The 15,373-nt window shown below is 35.7% G+C and overlaps 2 protein-coding genes across 6 annotated transcripts; one reads left to right on the plus strand and one right to left on the minus strand.

The window, feature by feature from the left end:
- Positions 1-1,991: 1,991 nt before the first annotated feature.
- On the minus strand, positions 1,992-4,178 carry LOC125192279 (F-box protein At5g67140). 3 transcript variants are annotated; one of them, XM_048089809.1, is made up of 5 exons: positions 3,935-4,178; positions 3,713-3,859; positions 3,091-3,226; positions 2,747-2,845; positions 1,992-2,130 (listed from the first exon to the last, which is right to left on the minus strand). In XM_048089809.1, the coding sequence occupies exons 1-5, from the start codon at positions 4,174-4,176 to the stop codon at positions 2,107-2,109; spliced, it is 648 nt and encodes a 215-aa protein (XP_047945766.1). In that variant the 5' UTR covers positions 4,177-4,178; the 3' UTR covers positions 1,992-2,106. The 3 variants fall into 3 exon arrangements, with proteins under 3 accessions (XP_047945766.1, XP_047945765.1, XP_047945767.1); XM_048089808.1 differs by lacking the exon at positions 1,992-2,130 and adding an exon at positions 2,163-2,610 and having other exon boundaries at positions 3,935-4,171; XM_048089810.1 differs by lacking the exon at positions 1,992-2,130 and adding an exon at positions 2,491-2,632 and having other exon boundaries at positions 3,935-4,177.
- Positions 4,179-8,900: 4,722 nt separating this feature from the next.
- On the plus strand, positions 8,901-14,851 carry LOC125193473 (elongator complex protein 1). Of its 3 annotated transcripts, none has more exons than XM_048091263.1 (5): positions 8,901-9,163; positions 9,366-9,696; positions 10,516-13,588; positions 14,154-14,246; positions 14,348-14,851. In XM_048091263.1, the coding sequence occupies exons 1-5, from the start codon at positions 8,999-9,001 to the stop codon at positions 14,655-14,657; spliced, it is 3,972 nt and encodes a 1,323-aa protein (XP_047947220.1). In that variant the 5' UTR covers positions 8,901-8,998; the 3' UTR covers positions 14,658-14,851. The 3 variants fall into 3 exon arrangements, with proteins under 3 accessions (XP_047947220.1, XP_047947221.1, XP_047947222.1); XM_048091264.1 differs by having other exon boundaries at positions 10,519-13,588; XM_048091265.1 differs by lacking the exon at positions 8,901-9,163 and having other exon boundaries at positions 9,564-9,692; positions 10,519-13,588.
- The last annotated feature ends 522 nt before the right edge of the window (positions 14,852-15,373 follow it).

Raw genomic sequence — 15,373 nt, forward strand, 5'->3', positions numbered from 1 at the left:
ACTACATTCTCAAACACTCTTCCCCCTTGAAGGGTTTTTAATGAAAAGAAAGAAAATATAGTAGTTATGAGACTTTACCTCACCATGTACCTCTCCCCTTGGAGATGCTCTTAGAAACCATATCCAACATTGCTCATTATCTATCTCAACTATAGCCCAAGCAATTAAATATATTTCCACCAAAGAAAGTCTTTAAAAAGTAGCCATGAAGTGCAATCAGAGGCCTGCAATTCATCTTGAAGTCTTTCACTAGCGAACTAAAGCCTATGTAGTCCAAAAACATCCCCATTTCCCAAAAGCAAATCAAATCAGCCCTTCATCAAATTTTCTTAGTTCAGCTATGTAACTCTTGAGTAAGCCATAATGTTCTTCAATTGATCCTCTTAAGAGGTCTGCAGCAATGACCTCAGCTTTGTAAGGTCTATTTTTATTGACTTCACTTGCATATCTTTGTACAATTTTCATTGCTTAATCCTTCACGCTAAAGTTTGGTCGCAATCTAAACACACTCAAGAACTTTTGGCAATCCATTTTATATGTCAACTTTACTTTTCCATCAAATAACTATGGTCTTAATATAAATTGGGCATGTGTTTGGAGTACCACAATTTAAAAAATACTCCCTCCCGTCCACGAATTGGAGTCCCGTTTTTTCATTTTAGTCCGTCCATGAATAGGAGTCTCGGCTCAATTTTACCATAAATGGTAACAGGGTCCCACCTTTCACTAACTCATTTCACTCAGATTTCATTTAAAAGTAATTTATACAAGTGGGACCCCAATTCCACTAACTTTTTTCTACCAACTTTTCTTAACATTTCTTAAAACTCGTGCCGCCATAAAATAGGACTTCTAATGGTGGACGGAGGGAGTAGCAAGTAATAATAAGTCCTTTTTACATATATTATCAAACAGAGTAAGCATCTCCCAACAAAAGAATAAGAAAATCACTAAACCCTACCAAAACATAGTTTAAATATTGATCACATAACTTACCTATGCCACTTTTCTCTAGAAGATTTGGATGACTTGGGACCACCGAAAATTCTATCCACCATTTAAAGTTATTGTCATCGTCCAAGGCGAGGAAAAATATTGAGAGAAGTAATGGTGAAAGGGTGAGAAAACCAACGGTAAAGAGATGACAAATGACTAAGGTTTTCTTTTTATCCATGTCATATTTTCTTTATTCTCATTTTTTGTCATGTAGATAATAAAATAATATGTATTTTCTACATCAACTTCAATTTGATCGGAACTCTTAATCGGAGGAAAAACATAAAAATTCAAAGTTCATGTATTTATATTTCAAAAATTGGAGGAAAAAACAGAAAAAAATTGAAAGTTATGTATATGACTTATTAATAAATCTGAACTTAGTTCTTTTAATTTTTATTTAACCAGATAATAATCTGTTTTGAAATATGGACAATTTACACTTGTTAAACTAATTTAAGAAAATGCTTTATAATATTATTAATATTTCATTAAGTTTAACACATCAACAATTAAATAACCACAATTAAATAAAAGTATTCGTATTCAAGAAGAATATAGAAGTCTTTTTTTATATGTATCTTAACAATACAAAGGCAAGGCTGAGCTGCGCTAACCCGAAACTGAAAAAACAGAGCCCAACCAGATCCAAATTGAATCTTTTTGAATTATGAAAGAACCTATATCCAAATTGTTCTGGATTGCGCAGACAGGTATTTTTTGCTAGCTGACAATTCGAAGTGAATATTAAAATGGATAAACAATAGTATAAGGATTATTAAAAAAAAAAGCATAACTTTGTCAATTCGTGCATAAAGAATTATTTTGTAGTAGTAGTAGTAAATACGAAATTGACTAGATTGAGAATATTTTGGTAGTAGAAAACCTGTTCCTTCCACTCTAGGGAAGGTTTGAAACAGTATTTTATATGACAACATGACTCATACCTTTAAAATAAAATGTCCAATTTATTACGCTTTGAACTTGCCCATTCATTAAATTAAACATTCAATTATTCCACTTCTATCACGGATAGTCAACGTATTCATCCATCTAAGCAACTTATCGATTACAAGCAACCAAAAATTTTCTAGCTCTACAACTCATATTTTAATAATTTGAGCAGCTCTTGACCTAGGAAAAAGGTTTCATCAGTACAAAAGCAATGCGATGAATTGAATACTATACAAGTTTCAAAGTTCTTTACAATTTAATGACATTTCACAAAGCAAATCACAAATAACATATAACAAAAGCAATCGATACATACAAAGATAGATACAAGCAATCTTTTCTTCATCAATTGAAGGAAGAATCATGTTTTTTTATTCATATCAATAAATCCAGAGATATTTCACCATTAATGGAGTTTGAGAAGCAGAATGCAGTTGTATGTAATCATCAATAGACAGGCCAAGCATGAAGTGTTTCGTCATGTATCGCTATCCCTTTAGGCTGTATTTGAAGGGCCGGGCTGATAGTAAGTAGGCCGATGAAGCAGTCTAAAGGAACCCTCATTCCCCACACGTTTATGGACTCAAGTTTACGGCACTTATTGACAAGAGCTAGAAGCCCGTCCTCAGTTACATGACGACAACCCCACAAGATGATAGTCTGGATGGAGAAATCACAACATCTAAGCTTCGAACGATTATCAGATTGATGAGACCTCTTACTTCATTAAGTAGACTCTAGGCATTAATTTTATGTATAATAGATCAGAATCATGTTTCTCTAAGATGAGATGTACCTTGAGATGAGGACAGCTATCTGCAATGGCGAAAAGGGACACGTCTGTGATAAACGTACCACCAATGTTCAGGTGATGCAGTGAAGTTGCTCTAGAAATCTGCAGGAGAAACAATGTGTGAATCAGCACTGGCTCAAAAAGGATGGTGGTGGGAATTCTAGGTTGCGTATAAGAACTCAACAAGATAGAGTAAGGGCAATGAAGTTCTCTACATGATTCATAGTTATTATTGTAAAGAGTTAAATAATGGCACTCTTACTCTTCATCAATGGTCCATTATTTGTTTTAACTACGAATGATACCTTCATATGCAAACAAGAAAAGAGGAAATAGCAACGGTATACCATTTGCACAACTCCTATGTCTGTGATTCCTGTCGAACCCCACAGAGAAATCGAAGAGAGATTGCCAATACATTTCGCCGTGGATAACTGCTTCAGCCCGTGATCAGTAATTTGGCAGCCCCATCGGCTCCTTGATCTATAATTTCCATAGCAAATTAGCACAAGAAGCAAACACAGAGACCATAGCCGCTCTCTTCTATATTAACAAAATTATGTGATTTCAATTAATAAGACAGAAAATGATTCTAAATCAACAACAAAGATCTATACACAAATCAGAGCATTGCAAAAGCAGAGACTTAGCATAGCACTTAAATTTCGCCAACATAATTTCTCCGTGAGGCTTCCTTTCAATCTATAACAATTTTGCATCACCAAAAACAGAAGAAGCTTGATTGAATTTAATGATCATACTCTAATTCTATTCCAACACAACAACATTCCGAAAACACTACGATTCATCCAAATTGATACCAACAAATATAGTTTCGTACTAATAAAACACCTAATATCAAACCCTAGACGACTTGTTCACAAAAAAAATCAACCAAAAGAGCAAATACTGAAATACGCATAAAAACAAACACAGCGTGCGTGTAAATTAGGAATTGAAAAACAGTACATGTCGAGGTCCTTGAGGCTATAGGCCAGCTGAACGAGGCGAGTGGTGGAGTCGTCATCCGTTTTCCAGCCGGAGAAACTCAACGATTCCTTCCGAGCCAGGGATTCCTTCACCCCCTGTCTCCATTTCCTGCACACGCCGCTGCTCCTGCGCCGTACAAACACAAAATACGTAACCGCGATTCGGAAAACGAAGTGGAAAATCAAAATTGAATGAGCTTACTGAGCCAGATCTTTGAAGGAAGTGAGGAGAGAGAATACATGCGCCAATAAATCGACAGGCAGGCGATCGATATCGGCTTCTTCATCTCCTTTTGGCCACATATTTGCTTCGTTGAATCGGAAAAATCGGTAAGTGTGGGGTTGGGATGAAGATTGGAATGATGAATTTAGAATGTTTGAAGAAGGAAAGAGAAATTGGAAGATAGAAACAAGTGAGTCATGATAATGATCAAATGTTGTCATCATTTCGTCATTTTATTGAATCTACAACCATAACCATATGATTTCTATGGAATATTCAAAGCGAGATTACGACTATAGCATCCACGTCGATAGAAACATGTTTTCTCTGTTTATGCACACATATTTTTATCTTTTATTTTTCACTTTTAGCTAGTCCCAAAATTTTATTCCCTTCACTCTAAATAAACAAAACTTTTTTTTTTCCACAAAATTTAAAGAATTGGTATTTAAAAAGTTAAAATAGAAAAAGTAAAGTATAAGAGAGAAGGTAGAGAAAAAGATAGAATAAAGTAAGAGAATAATAAAATAAGAAAAATAAATTTTTTTCTAAAAAGAAAAATGGCTCACTTATAATTCACGAGTCTCAATGCTCAATTATTTAATATAAAAATATAAATTTCCAAAAACATTTCATTAATTATAAAATTTCATTATAAAACTCGAAATAACATTGCAAATTTCTAAAAATTTAAAATTATATCATTTATATCCTAAAAATTTTAAATTGCATAATCATAAATATTAAAAATACAAGTCGATGAATTCAAATTTTAGTGGAACAGACTACTCGTTATCGAATTTTTACCAAATATGTTCTATTAGATCTTCATGTGGTTGGAGGTGGGCAGTGGTCTCACGCATCAATGTTCTTATTTCTATCCTCTCAGGCGCTGATGGAAAAAAATGATTTTTTTTTAAAAAGGGTCATAAAACGGCTCTATTTTGGGAAGTTTTTTTTCCCCAGATTTTGTGTGAATTTAAAAAAAATAAAACTACATTAAAAAGACGCTCGCCCGCCACGTGGGTTGGGCGCGTCGGTCCGTTCCACCAAGCAATGCTCACCTGCAAAAGCAAGCTTGTGACGTCAGCATGAGCACAACTTCGAGCTTGTCGTGTGCCGTGCCGTCAGCACGAGCACAACTCTTCGTGGCGGCTGTGGTGCGGATGCTCTAACAATAGTACTCCATTTGTTCAACAGTAGTGGAGACGTTTCTTTTCGGCACGCAATTTGAGAAAAAATGTGTTAAGTGAGTTAAGTAAATGAAGAATAAAGTAGGATATTAAAATAGTAGAAGATGAAGAGAGAATAAAGTAAGAGAGAGTAAAGTAAGTGAGAAGAAACGTGTTGACTTTTACTAAAAAGGGAAATGACTCCACTACTATGGAATGTAACGAAATAGCAAAATGACTCCACTATTATGACACGGAGAGAGTAGTATTTTTTATATAATGCAAATAAATACTCCCTCCGTCTCTCAAAAATAGACAACTTGTATATGACACGGGTTTTAAGCTACAATTGTTAAAGTAAGAGAAAGATGAAAAAAAGTACTAAGAAAAAAAGAGAGGAAAAAAATAGTGAAAATAGTGTTAGTGGATTATGGGATCCACATTATTATTGGTATATAATTGGTTAAAAACTTTCTATATTTAGATTTTTTCTAATTTTTGGGGATGACCCTAAATCGTAAAACTAGTAGTATATTTTTTGAGGACGAATGTAATATAAACCTAAGAGTTAATAATTAAAAAAATACATTAACCAAAGGAGAGTGGTCGAATGGAATGAGACTCGTCCATCCTTGACCAAATTATCAGGGGTATGGAGCAGCTTTAAATTCTTGGGCAAATCATTCCACTCTTTGAGGTGCTTACGAATCAGCGTGGAAAATAGTTACTGAGTCTGCCATAATCAAAAAATATCTATATATACATTAGTAAATTTATCATAATTAAACTTTTCGGCAAAATTAATCCTATGTGATGATCGAGATGTCTATCGTCTGACGCCGAACTTATAAACTTTGGATGTTTTTGTTTGACAACTTAACATACATGAAGTTTGAACGTAGCAAAAAAATACACCAGCTACAATTATGATAAAAAAAAATACATTAATTTTTTATGTCAATAACACTTTAAAAATACTCAATAATATAAAATTTTTGGCTTAAGTTTGATAGTTCATGGTTAATATTTTAAATTAGTACACTTCATCAAAAATTACTAACACCATTACTTTTTCTTAATCTTCACCATATTCATTCCAAAATTATTGCTTACATTTTTCATCCTATTCACATGATATTAATTTCTTTATATAATATCACGACAAAAACCGATAACAAACTAGGTGCCCAAGCTAGAAAGCAACATTTGAACTAACTACTAACTCTCATTCATCTTTAGCCATATCAAGGGAATGTTTGGTTGTGACATTTGATTAATTTTATATTTTCAATATTTTTAACGTTCAGAATGATTTTGAAATCTTCAAATAAATCATATCATATGTCATCACTTGCAAAAATTAGGTGTTGAGAGAAAAACAAAAATATCAAATCGTACTATTTCACGTTGGTGAAATTTTTTTTAATAAGTTTTGGTATATAATAGCAAAATCATAAAAAATAGTTAAGCATTATGAAAATTGATGTTTTTCTTTTCTCATCACGCCATAGCTAGTAAACTTCAGATATTCTAATTTTTCAACATGAACTTATATATTTAGTACTAACAAATTAGGGATATAGAGTGAATATGACGAAAAATAAGAAAATGTAATGATATTAATGATTTTTAACTGAACGTACTAATTTGAAACACTAATCATATATTAACTTAAATGTAAGACTAAAGTTAAAAAAACAATATGACTAAAGGTTAAGAGACTAAGGGTGCGATTGGTTCACTGATAGTATTTTCTTGGGTTTACGTATATGAAACTTTTCATATATCGTTGGATATTCTTTTCCAATAGTTTATGTTGTTTGGTAGAATTTAGCCAAATTAAGAAACCATATTATCGGATGTTTGATGGATGAATTTTACTAATAATTTTCCAGATGTGGATAATTAGTGGAATGACAATGATGTCCCTGACTTTGGCCCATGAAATTATCATATACCCATGCTCATCCTTCACCAAACAAAAATGGGGGCTACATTCATTGACTTTGGCGCCATCCTCCCTCTCATTCTCCCTCCATATAAACTCGTTCATTGTACACACATGTCATCCCAATTCCAAGCAAGGCCTACTCCTTTCTTGCTTGCTCATGAAGAAACAGAAAAAAAAAAAAAAAATCCTCCCCCACACATTGAACAAGCAAAAGGAAAAATGACATGGTCGTCCAAAATAACAGCTCAAACTATGCATGCCTACACACAATTGTCTCGGAAACACAAACATATTGAATCTCACCGTTACAAATGGTAAGAACTACAAATACAATGGTATCCATTCTCGACATTCTTTGCACAAAATCGAAGTAGTAACATGTGCTTAAACTATGAGGAATTCATGTCCAAAAATCCTTATGAAATGCCCGTTGTCATAACCTGAGGGATCAAGGTTTGCCTGACCAGCAAAGCAAGTCCCCCTGCGTCGAGGTAATATTTTCGCACAATCAGATCAATTCCTTGAACTTTCACAAAACAAATAAAAAAATACATTATCAACACTACAACAACTAATACCCCCTTATTATCAAACATCAAATTGAATTCTAAGTGCGTTGAGTAGACTCTGTCGGATTAAATTCAATTTGATGCACTTCATCTGGGGAAATTTTGCCATCAAAGCCATCGACGTACTTGTATCGGAATGTTCAAATCGGCAGTAACATTGCGTGTTTTTGGGGTGGATTTGCCGTCGTACTGTGAGTACAGTTGGAGAACTGAGATGACAAATTCGGGAGAAATCTTGTTTTCAAGATTTCTCACAAATGGAGAAAACCTTATACCACCATATTCCCTTGTTAGTGTTTTGTCTCAAACTCCGAAAATTATCTTACTTCGCTTGAAACCGACAATCTTCTACTGGGTCTGCCGATAACGGAATGAACTGCCAAACATGGGAGAATGATGAAGAATAGTGCCTTCTTCGTTCTTTCCTTAACTTTTAACCCCTGCCAAAGTTTAAAAGACTAACATTTGCTCTAAAAAATTTTTTGGTCTTTTACATTAAGTTTGTTACTACTTTTTTGTCCCAAACAATATGTTTTGGTCCAAAGTTAACATCTTTCATTAAATTTAACGGTCAAACGTAATTTGATTAAATTAGTGACTCAATTAAAATTCTAATTAACCGATTAACTTAACTAATTCAATATTAAAATTTATAAAATATTTTTTTTTATCTATATTAAAACAAATTAATACTCATAAAAATATTTTAATACATATAATAAAAAATGGAGTATTAAAATTTATAAAATATTTTTGTACGTAAAATAAAAATAAATTTTAAAATTTATAAAATATGAGTATTTTTTTACTTACAATAAAAATTAAATAAAATTAGAATTTATAAAATATTCACAAATTTAAGTTTTATTATTGGTAAAACATATGGGTAAAATATTTTATAAATTTAAATTTAATTTAATTTAATTTAATTTATATAAAGTATTTTATAAATTGTACTCTTTTTGTCCGTGAAATATTATCTAGTTTTGCTATTTTGGTCAATTTGTAAAATGTTGTCCAATTATTATTATTTTTTTATTATTAATGAACCTCACTTTCATACTCATTACAAAACCTATATGGAGTATAACTTAATAAAACATTTTGTGCGTATACTCATTACAAAACCAATATGGAGTATAACTTAATAAAACATTTTGTGCGTATAGTTTATCCAAAGAAATCAGTATTGCTCATAACAAAAACAAATACTCTATTTTTTGAATTTAATGGACTAACTACTGATTTCATTTGAGAGTTTCGAAAACCCTAATTTGAATATAATTACAAAAACCCTCACCCTTTTCAGGTACTGTAGCTCCTCCATTCCGCCGCCGCATCCGTCGTCAACATGAAAAACCTCAAGTTTTCTTGGGAGGTTTGGTCGGAGGTGCAGCTGCGAAAGGAGCAGGGAGATGAATCCCTGCGGTTGGCCACCTTCGACATCGAGCGCAGCCGCCTCTTCTTCGCCTCCACCGCCAACTTCATCTACACTACTCAACTTCCTTCACCTCAGGTAACAACACTTCCTTCTTCTCTACATTCAATTCTTCTTCAATTTCGTTTCCGCTCTTTTAATCGCCTGCTTTAATTTAGTAGTAATTGATTGCTTCAAGCTCACACATGATGCAGTTTACAGCTAGGTTTTTATCCTTCCTGTTGCATCTTCATCTAATTCGATCTGATTTATTTATTATTTCAACTTTGAAACTGTGCAGACTGAGGGAGCATGGAATAAGAGCTCAGCGCCTGCTGCAACTCGGTTGAATTTGGAAACAGGAGACGTTATCACATGTTTGGATTATCTCATGGAAAAGGAAGCTTTGGTAGTTGGAACATTAAGAGGGCATCTCTTGCTGTATTCGGTTGACGATGATGTAACCGAAATTGTAGGCCAGGTAGAAGGTGGAGTTGCGTGTATTTCTCCCAGTCCGGATGGAGATTTACTTGCTATAATGACTGGTTTTGGGCAGATCCTAGTCATGAATCTTGATTGGGATCTATTGTACGAGATGCCTCTTGATGATTCACCCGAAGGTGTTGACGTAAGTAAGGACCTTTTCCATATTTCATCTCAATTGATTATGTATGCATTTCCATGCGTTTTACTTTAGGACATCAGTTTGAAGTTTCCTGTATATTGCTCTTGAATGGAAGACTGTTTGGTTCTATTTGACAAATTCTCATATCTAAGGTACATAAGTGCATGTACCAAATTATGGTCGGAATTTCTCTGAGGAGGTTTGGAGAACTCATGCATACAAAATAAATTTGCAAGCTTCACATGATTTTTGTTATACTAAAATATTTAATAGAAACAAGGTAGTTCTTGAAATAATTCATGGATATCTCTTCTATTCTATTGGTTGAAATTGGCAGGTGTTTCTTTTATCAAGATAAAGATGGTGATTCAGTTGGTTTAGATTGTGTTAAAATTTGGAAAAGTTGTTTTTGATCATGTTATCTTAGTTAGCGTCTTAAACTTTCTTAATTGCACCTTAACAGATTGCAAATATAATGATCTTTTACTCTGTTAATGATGTTTCGACCTCTTCTCCTTTGGGTTACCCCTGCTCTAACTCACTAACCATACAGGAGAGGGAAATCACACCAGAAAATTTGGAATGGGTTTCTGAACCATTTGCCACCCCCAAGGGGTTGATGTTGTTCCGTCTTTTCTATCTTAGTATTGTTCAAAATTGTTCTTTAGATGAATTTTGGCATTATGTGAAAGTGAAACTTGTTACATGCTGAAGATATTTCTCCGAAAATTGAATGGACTTTGGAAGGAGGATAACTTCAATGCTAAGAATGCTGAACTAAGAATATGTTTATTCGTATAGTAACCTTACTCATTTAACTGTTTAGCAGATGGATCAGCTTTGTCAGTTGATTGTTTCTCTGAGGCCTCAATTTCTTGGAGAGGTGACGGGAAGTTTTTTGCTTCACTGAGCAAGGTCCATGATTCCTTGCCCTTCCACAAGAAGCTTAAAGTATGGGAGCGTGATTCTGGGGAACTCCACTCTGTCTCAGACCCAAAGCCATTCATGGGGTCTGTTATTGACTGGAACCAGATTGGGGCTAAAATTGCAACCGTGTATGATAAGAAGGAAGAGAAGAAATGTCCGTCTATAGTTCTATATGAGAAAAATGGTCTAGAGAGGAGCTCATTCAGTATCAATGAGGGAATAGATGTAACTGTAGAATTTCTTAAGTTCAATTGTAATTCAGATCTTATCGCTGCTGTTGTCAGAGGTGAAACAGTTGATACCCTGAAGATATGGCACTTTAGCAATAACCGCTGGTATACGAAGCAAGAGATCAGATATTCCAAGGAAGATGCAATAAAGTTTATGTGGGACTTGACCAACCCACTAAAGTTGATCTGTTGGACTCTTGATGGCAGAATCATAACCTGCAAGTTTGTCTGGGTTACAGCTGTGATGGGAAACTCAATAGCATTTGTCATTGATGGTTCAAAAGTTCTGGTGACTCCATTGTCTTTGTCCTTGATGCCACCTCCTATGTACTTTCTTGAATTCGAATTTCCCTGTGCCGTTAGGGACATTACTTCTTATTCAAGAACTTCCCATAATCGTCTGGCTGCATCTCTATCAGACGGAAGCTTGTGCATTGTAGAGCTTCCTTTGCTTGATGAATGGGATGAGCTGGAAGGCCAGACATTTAGAGTTGAGGCTTCACACTCTGGTATAAACTTTGGGCCTTTGTTGCATCTTGCTTGGTTGGATTCCCACACACTTCTTGGTGTCTCTACTTTAGATTCCAGTCACAGTAATTTTAGTAACAGAAACTTCCTAGATGGGGATGTTCGTACAAGGCATTACTTGCATGGAATTGAGATAAGTTGCTCTGAAGATCGTGTTTCTGGTTCCGTGACATGCTCAGGATGGCAAGCAGAAGCTCTGAATCATATGCATCTTGAAGGGGTTGTTGTTGGCATAGTGTGTAATCCACTTACTAGCTGCTCTGCATTTGTTCAGTTTGAAGGTGGAAAAATATTTGAGTGCACGTCAAAATTAGGTGTGAACAGAGGGGTCAGTCTTCAGAGATGTGATGAAATGGATTTCCTATCGTCCTGCCCATGGATGGATATTGCCCCAGTTGAAGAGCATACGCGAGAGAAACCATTGCTTTTAGGTCTTGATGACAATGGAAAACTGCATCTTGAAGGAAGAATATTGTGTAACAATTGCAGTAGCTTTTCAACTTACTCAAGTTCAGGTGATGGGATGATAACACATGTGGTAATCGCCACTAAACAAGATTTTATGTTTATTGTTGATGTTGGTGATATTGTGCGTGGGGTACTGGAAAAGAATTATGAGAATTTCCAACCTGTTGTAGCAAAGAATAGAAAAGGAGAAAATGAAAGCATTTTTATTAACATATGGGAAAAAGGAGCAGAAATTGTTGGTGTTCTTCATGGTGATGGGTCTGCTGTGATCTTACAAACTCCTCGAGGAAATCTTGAATGTGTGTATCCCAGGAAATTAGTTCTTGTTTCGATCATCAATGTGTTGGCTAATAGGCGGTTTAAAGATGCCTTGGAAATGGTAAGAAGGCACAGGATTGATTTTAACATCATTGTTGACCATTGTGGTTGGCAAGCCTTTACTGGGTTAGCTGCAGACTTTGTTGTACAGGTTGGCAACCTGAACTATGTAACTGAGTTTGTTTGTGCCATTAAAGGTGAAGATGTTATGGAGACACTTTATAAAAACTATACATCCTTACCATGCATCAAGAAGGATAAAGTTGTAAGATATGGTGAATCGAAGAGTGCAGATGGTGATAATAGAGTATCCTCTGTTTTATTGGCCGTGAGGAATGCTCTTGAGGATCAAATTGAGGAAACTCCAGCAAGAGAGCTTTGCATTCTGACCACCTTGGCTAGAAGTAGCCCCCCAGCTCTGGAGGAGGCTTTGAGGAGAATAAAAGTTATCAGAGAACTAGAGCTTTCTGTAGCTAATGATACAAAAAGACCTTATCCTTCATCAGAGGAATCCTTGAAGCATTTGCTATGGCTTTCTGAGTCAGAGGCAGTTTTTGAAGCTGCTTTAGGCCTTTATGATTTAAATCTTGCTGCTATTGTTGCGTTAAATTCACAAAAGGACCCAAAAGAATTTTTGCCACTTCTACAAGAATTGGAACTTATGCCTCAACTTTTGATGCAATACAACATTGACCTTAAATTACAAAGGTATGAAAGTGCTTTAAGGCACATTGTTTCTGCTGGGGACTCTTATTATGAAGATTCCTTGAATCTAATGAATAAAGTCCCAGAGCTTTATCCGATGGGACTTCAGTTGATTACTTCTCCTGACAAGAAACAACAGGTGCTTGAAGCATGGGGTGATCATCTTAATGCTACAAAATGCTTTGAGGATGCTGCTACCACATATTTGTGTTGCTCTTGTTTAGAGAAGGCACTGAAGGCATATCGTGCTGGTGGTAATTGGACTGGGGTTCTGACTGTGGCTGGCCTTATGAAGCATGGAAAGGATGATCTTCTGCAACTGGCACGTGAGCTAAGTGAGGAACTTCAAGCACTTGGTAAACCCAGGGATGCGGCAAAAATACTCTTGGAGTACTGCTGTGATGTTTATAATGGTGTTAGCCTCTTGGTGGATGCAAGGAGTTGGGACGAGGCGTTAAGGATTGCTTTCTTGCACAGAAGAGATGATCTAGTTTTAGTAGTGAAGGATGCTTCTCTCGAATGTGCAAGCGTGATGATGGGAGAATATAATGAAGGGGTGGAGAAAGTTGGAAAGTACTTGACCCGTTACCTAGCAGTTCGTCAGAGAAGATTATTACTTGCTGCAACAATTAAATCAGAGGAGGGATTGGCAGGCTATCTTGATGATGAAACTGCGTCACAAGCTAGCAGTAATTTTAGTGGAATGAGTGCATACACCACCGGGTAAGTGTTTATTTATATTGTGCATTGTTTTATTCCAAGATCTATAATCTCCCATTTAAGAATGTTTCCGAGGTCAATAACAGCAAATAATGTATTTTTCTGTTAATTTAGTAAACATCATGCTACCTGTACTAAAATGTTTTCTATTTCATGTAATGCTTCTATAAACCTGGTGTTTTTTGTTAGGAAATTCTGAAAACATGTTAATATGTGCTAGATTTAAGGGTTTCAAATGTATCATAACAGAGCCCTTTCAAACAACCTAGACTTGGGATTCAGATACATAGATCCAAATTCCAAATCATTCCTTTCATATGCAGCCTAACATGATTTTCTACTCTTTTTCTTAAGAATTCGAGTATTTAAAATTAGTTACTCTTTTTATGGTGCCATATTCATTGTATGAGTGGCAGAAACCTCATCTTGGTTAGATTGTTCTGTGCATATCAAATCAGAAATATTAAAATCCAGTAAACTAGATCAACAAACTCCTCCTTTCCTGTGGCTAAAACCACCTATGCAGCATCAGAATGACCCGTCTTGTGTTGCTCCATTTTATGTGCAGGTCGAGAAGAGTTTCAACTGCTCCCACCTCTACCAGCACGTCCACTAAGGGAAGAGGTCGCCAACGGAACAGGGGGAAGATTAGAGCTGGAAGGTGCAATGTTAATTCCTATAGCTGCTGATCGTGGTTATGTACATGCAACTTTCTTTTAGACCTTCTGTTTCTGATGTTCATACTCCGTCTTTTCTGTGCAGCCCTGATGAGGAGACGGCTTTAGTTGAGCATTTGAAGGGGATGTCTCTGGCTGAAGGAGCAAAACACGAGCTTAAGTCTTTGTTGATTTGCCTTGTGATGCTCGGTGAGGAAGACACTGCAAGGAAACTGCAACACACTGCTGAGAAGTTTCAAGTGTCTCAATCTGCAGCAGTGAAGTTGGCAGATGATTTGATGCCAATTGACAGCATTGATGAGCAGGCCTTTAATCTGGAGATTTATATTCAGACTGTACAGAAAGAAGTACAGAATTCAGATGCATTCTCCTGGAAATCGAAGGTACTGGGGTGATGGAACGAGATATTTGGTTGCATCTCGACACGGGGAAGGAAGATATCGATGTTAGTCCTATCAAGAGCAACCCAGCCTTGCAGATTTGTAGTTCATGGTTTTTCGTTGTTTATTAGTTCCAGTTTTTGGTTATTTAAACAAACCTAAATACGCATTACATTTCTTTCTAAATCATCAAATAGTTGTTCTTGTCAGCTTCCATGAATATGAAATCAAATGCTCCCTTTATTTAATCTTCGATAATAAGAGCATCTCCGGTGGCGCTCTTCCCACTAGGACTTCCACTAGGACCTCCCACAAAAACCTCTTGTCACGTCACCAAGACTTCCCACTAGGACTTCCCATCACACTGCACAATGTAGGACTTCCATTAGGACTTCCCGCAATAAAATAAAATCACAATTATTCAATTAATACGTTTCAAATTTACGGAATTTAACGAGCCGTATATATAGAGCCATATTTATAGAGTTTTAACATAAAAAAAAAATTTAACTCGGACGTCCGACCCCCTCCACAATGGCGGATGTCAGGTAGGACGTTGCGAGGATATCTGAGGACATCTGACGGACTTATGGGACGGGCGTGTCCGACCTTTTGCTCCACAATGGCGGATGTCGGGTAGGACTTCCGCGACGTCCTACCACGACGTCCGCCGTTGGAGATGCTCTAAGGAAAGACAAGTAGATTTGATTGAAATTTTAAATTTTGATGCA

Source organism: Salvia hispanica, chromosome 6 (assembly GCF_023119035.1).
Source record: "Salvia hispanica cultivar TCC Black 2014 chromosome 6, UniMelb_Shisp_WGS_1.0, whole genome shotgun sequence".
Lineage (NCBI taxonomy): Eukaryota > Viridiplantae > Streptophyta > Magnoliopsida > Lamiales > Lamiaceae > Salvia > Salvia hispanica.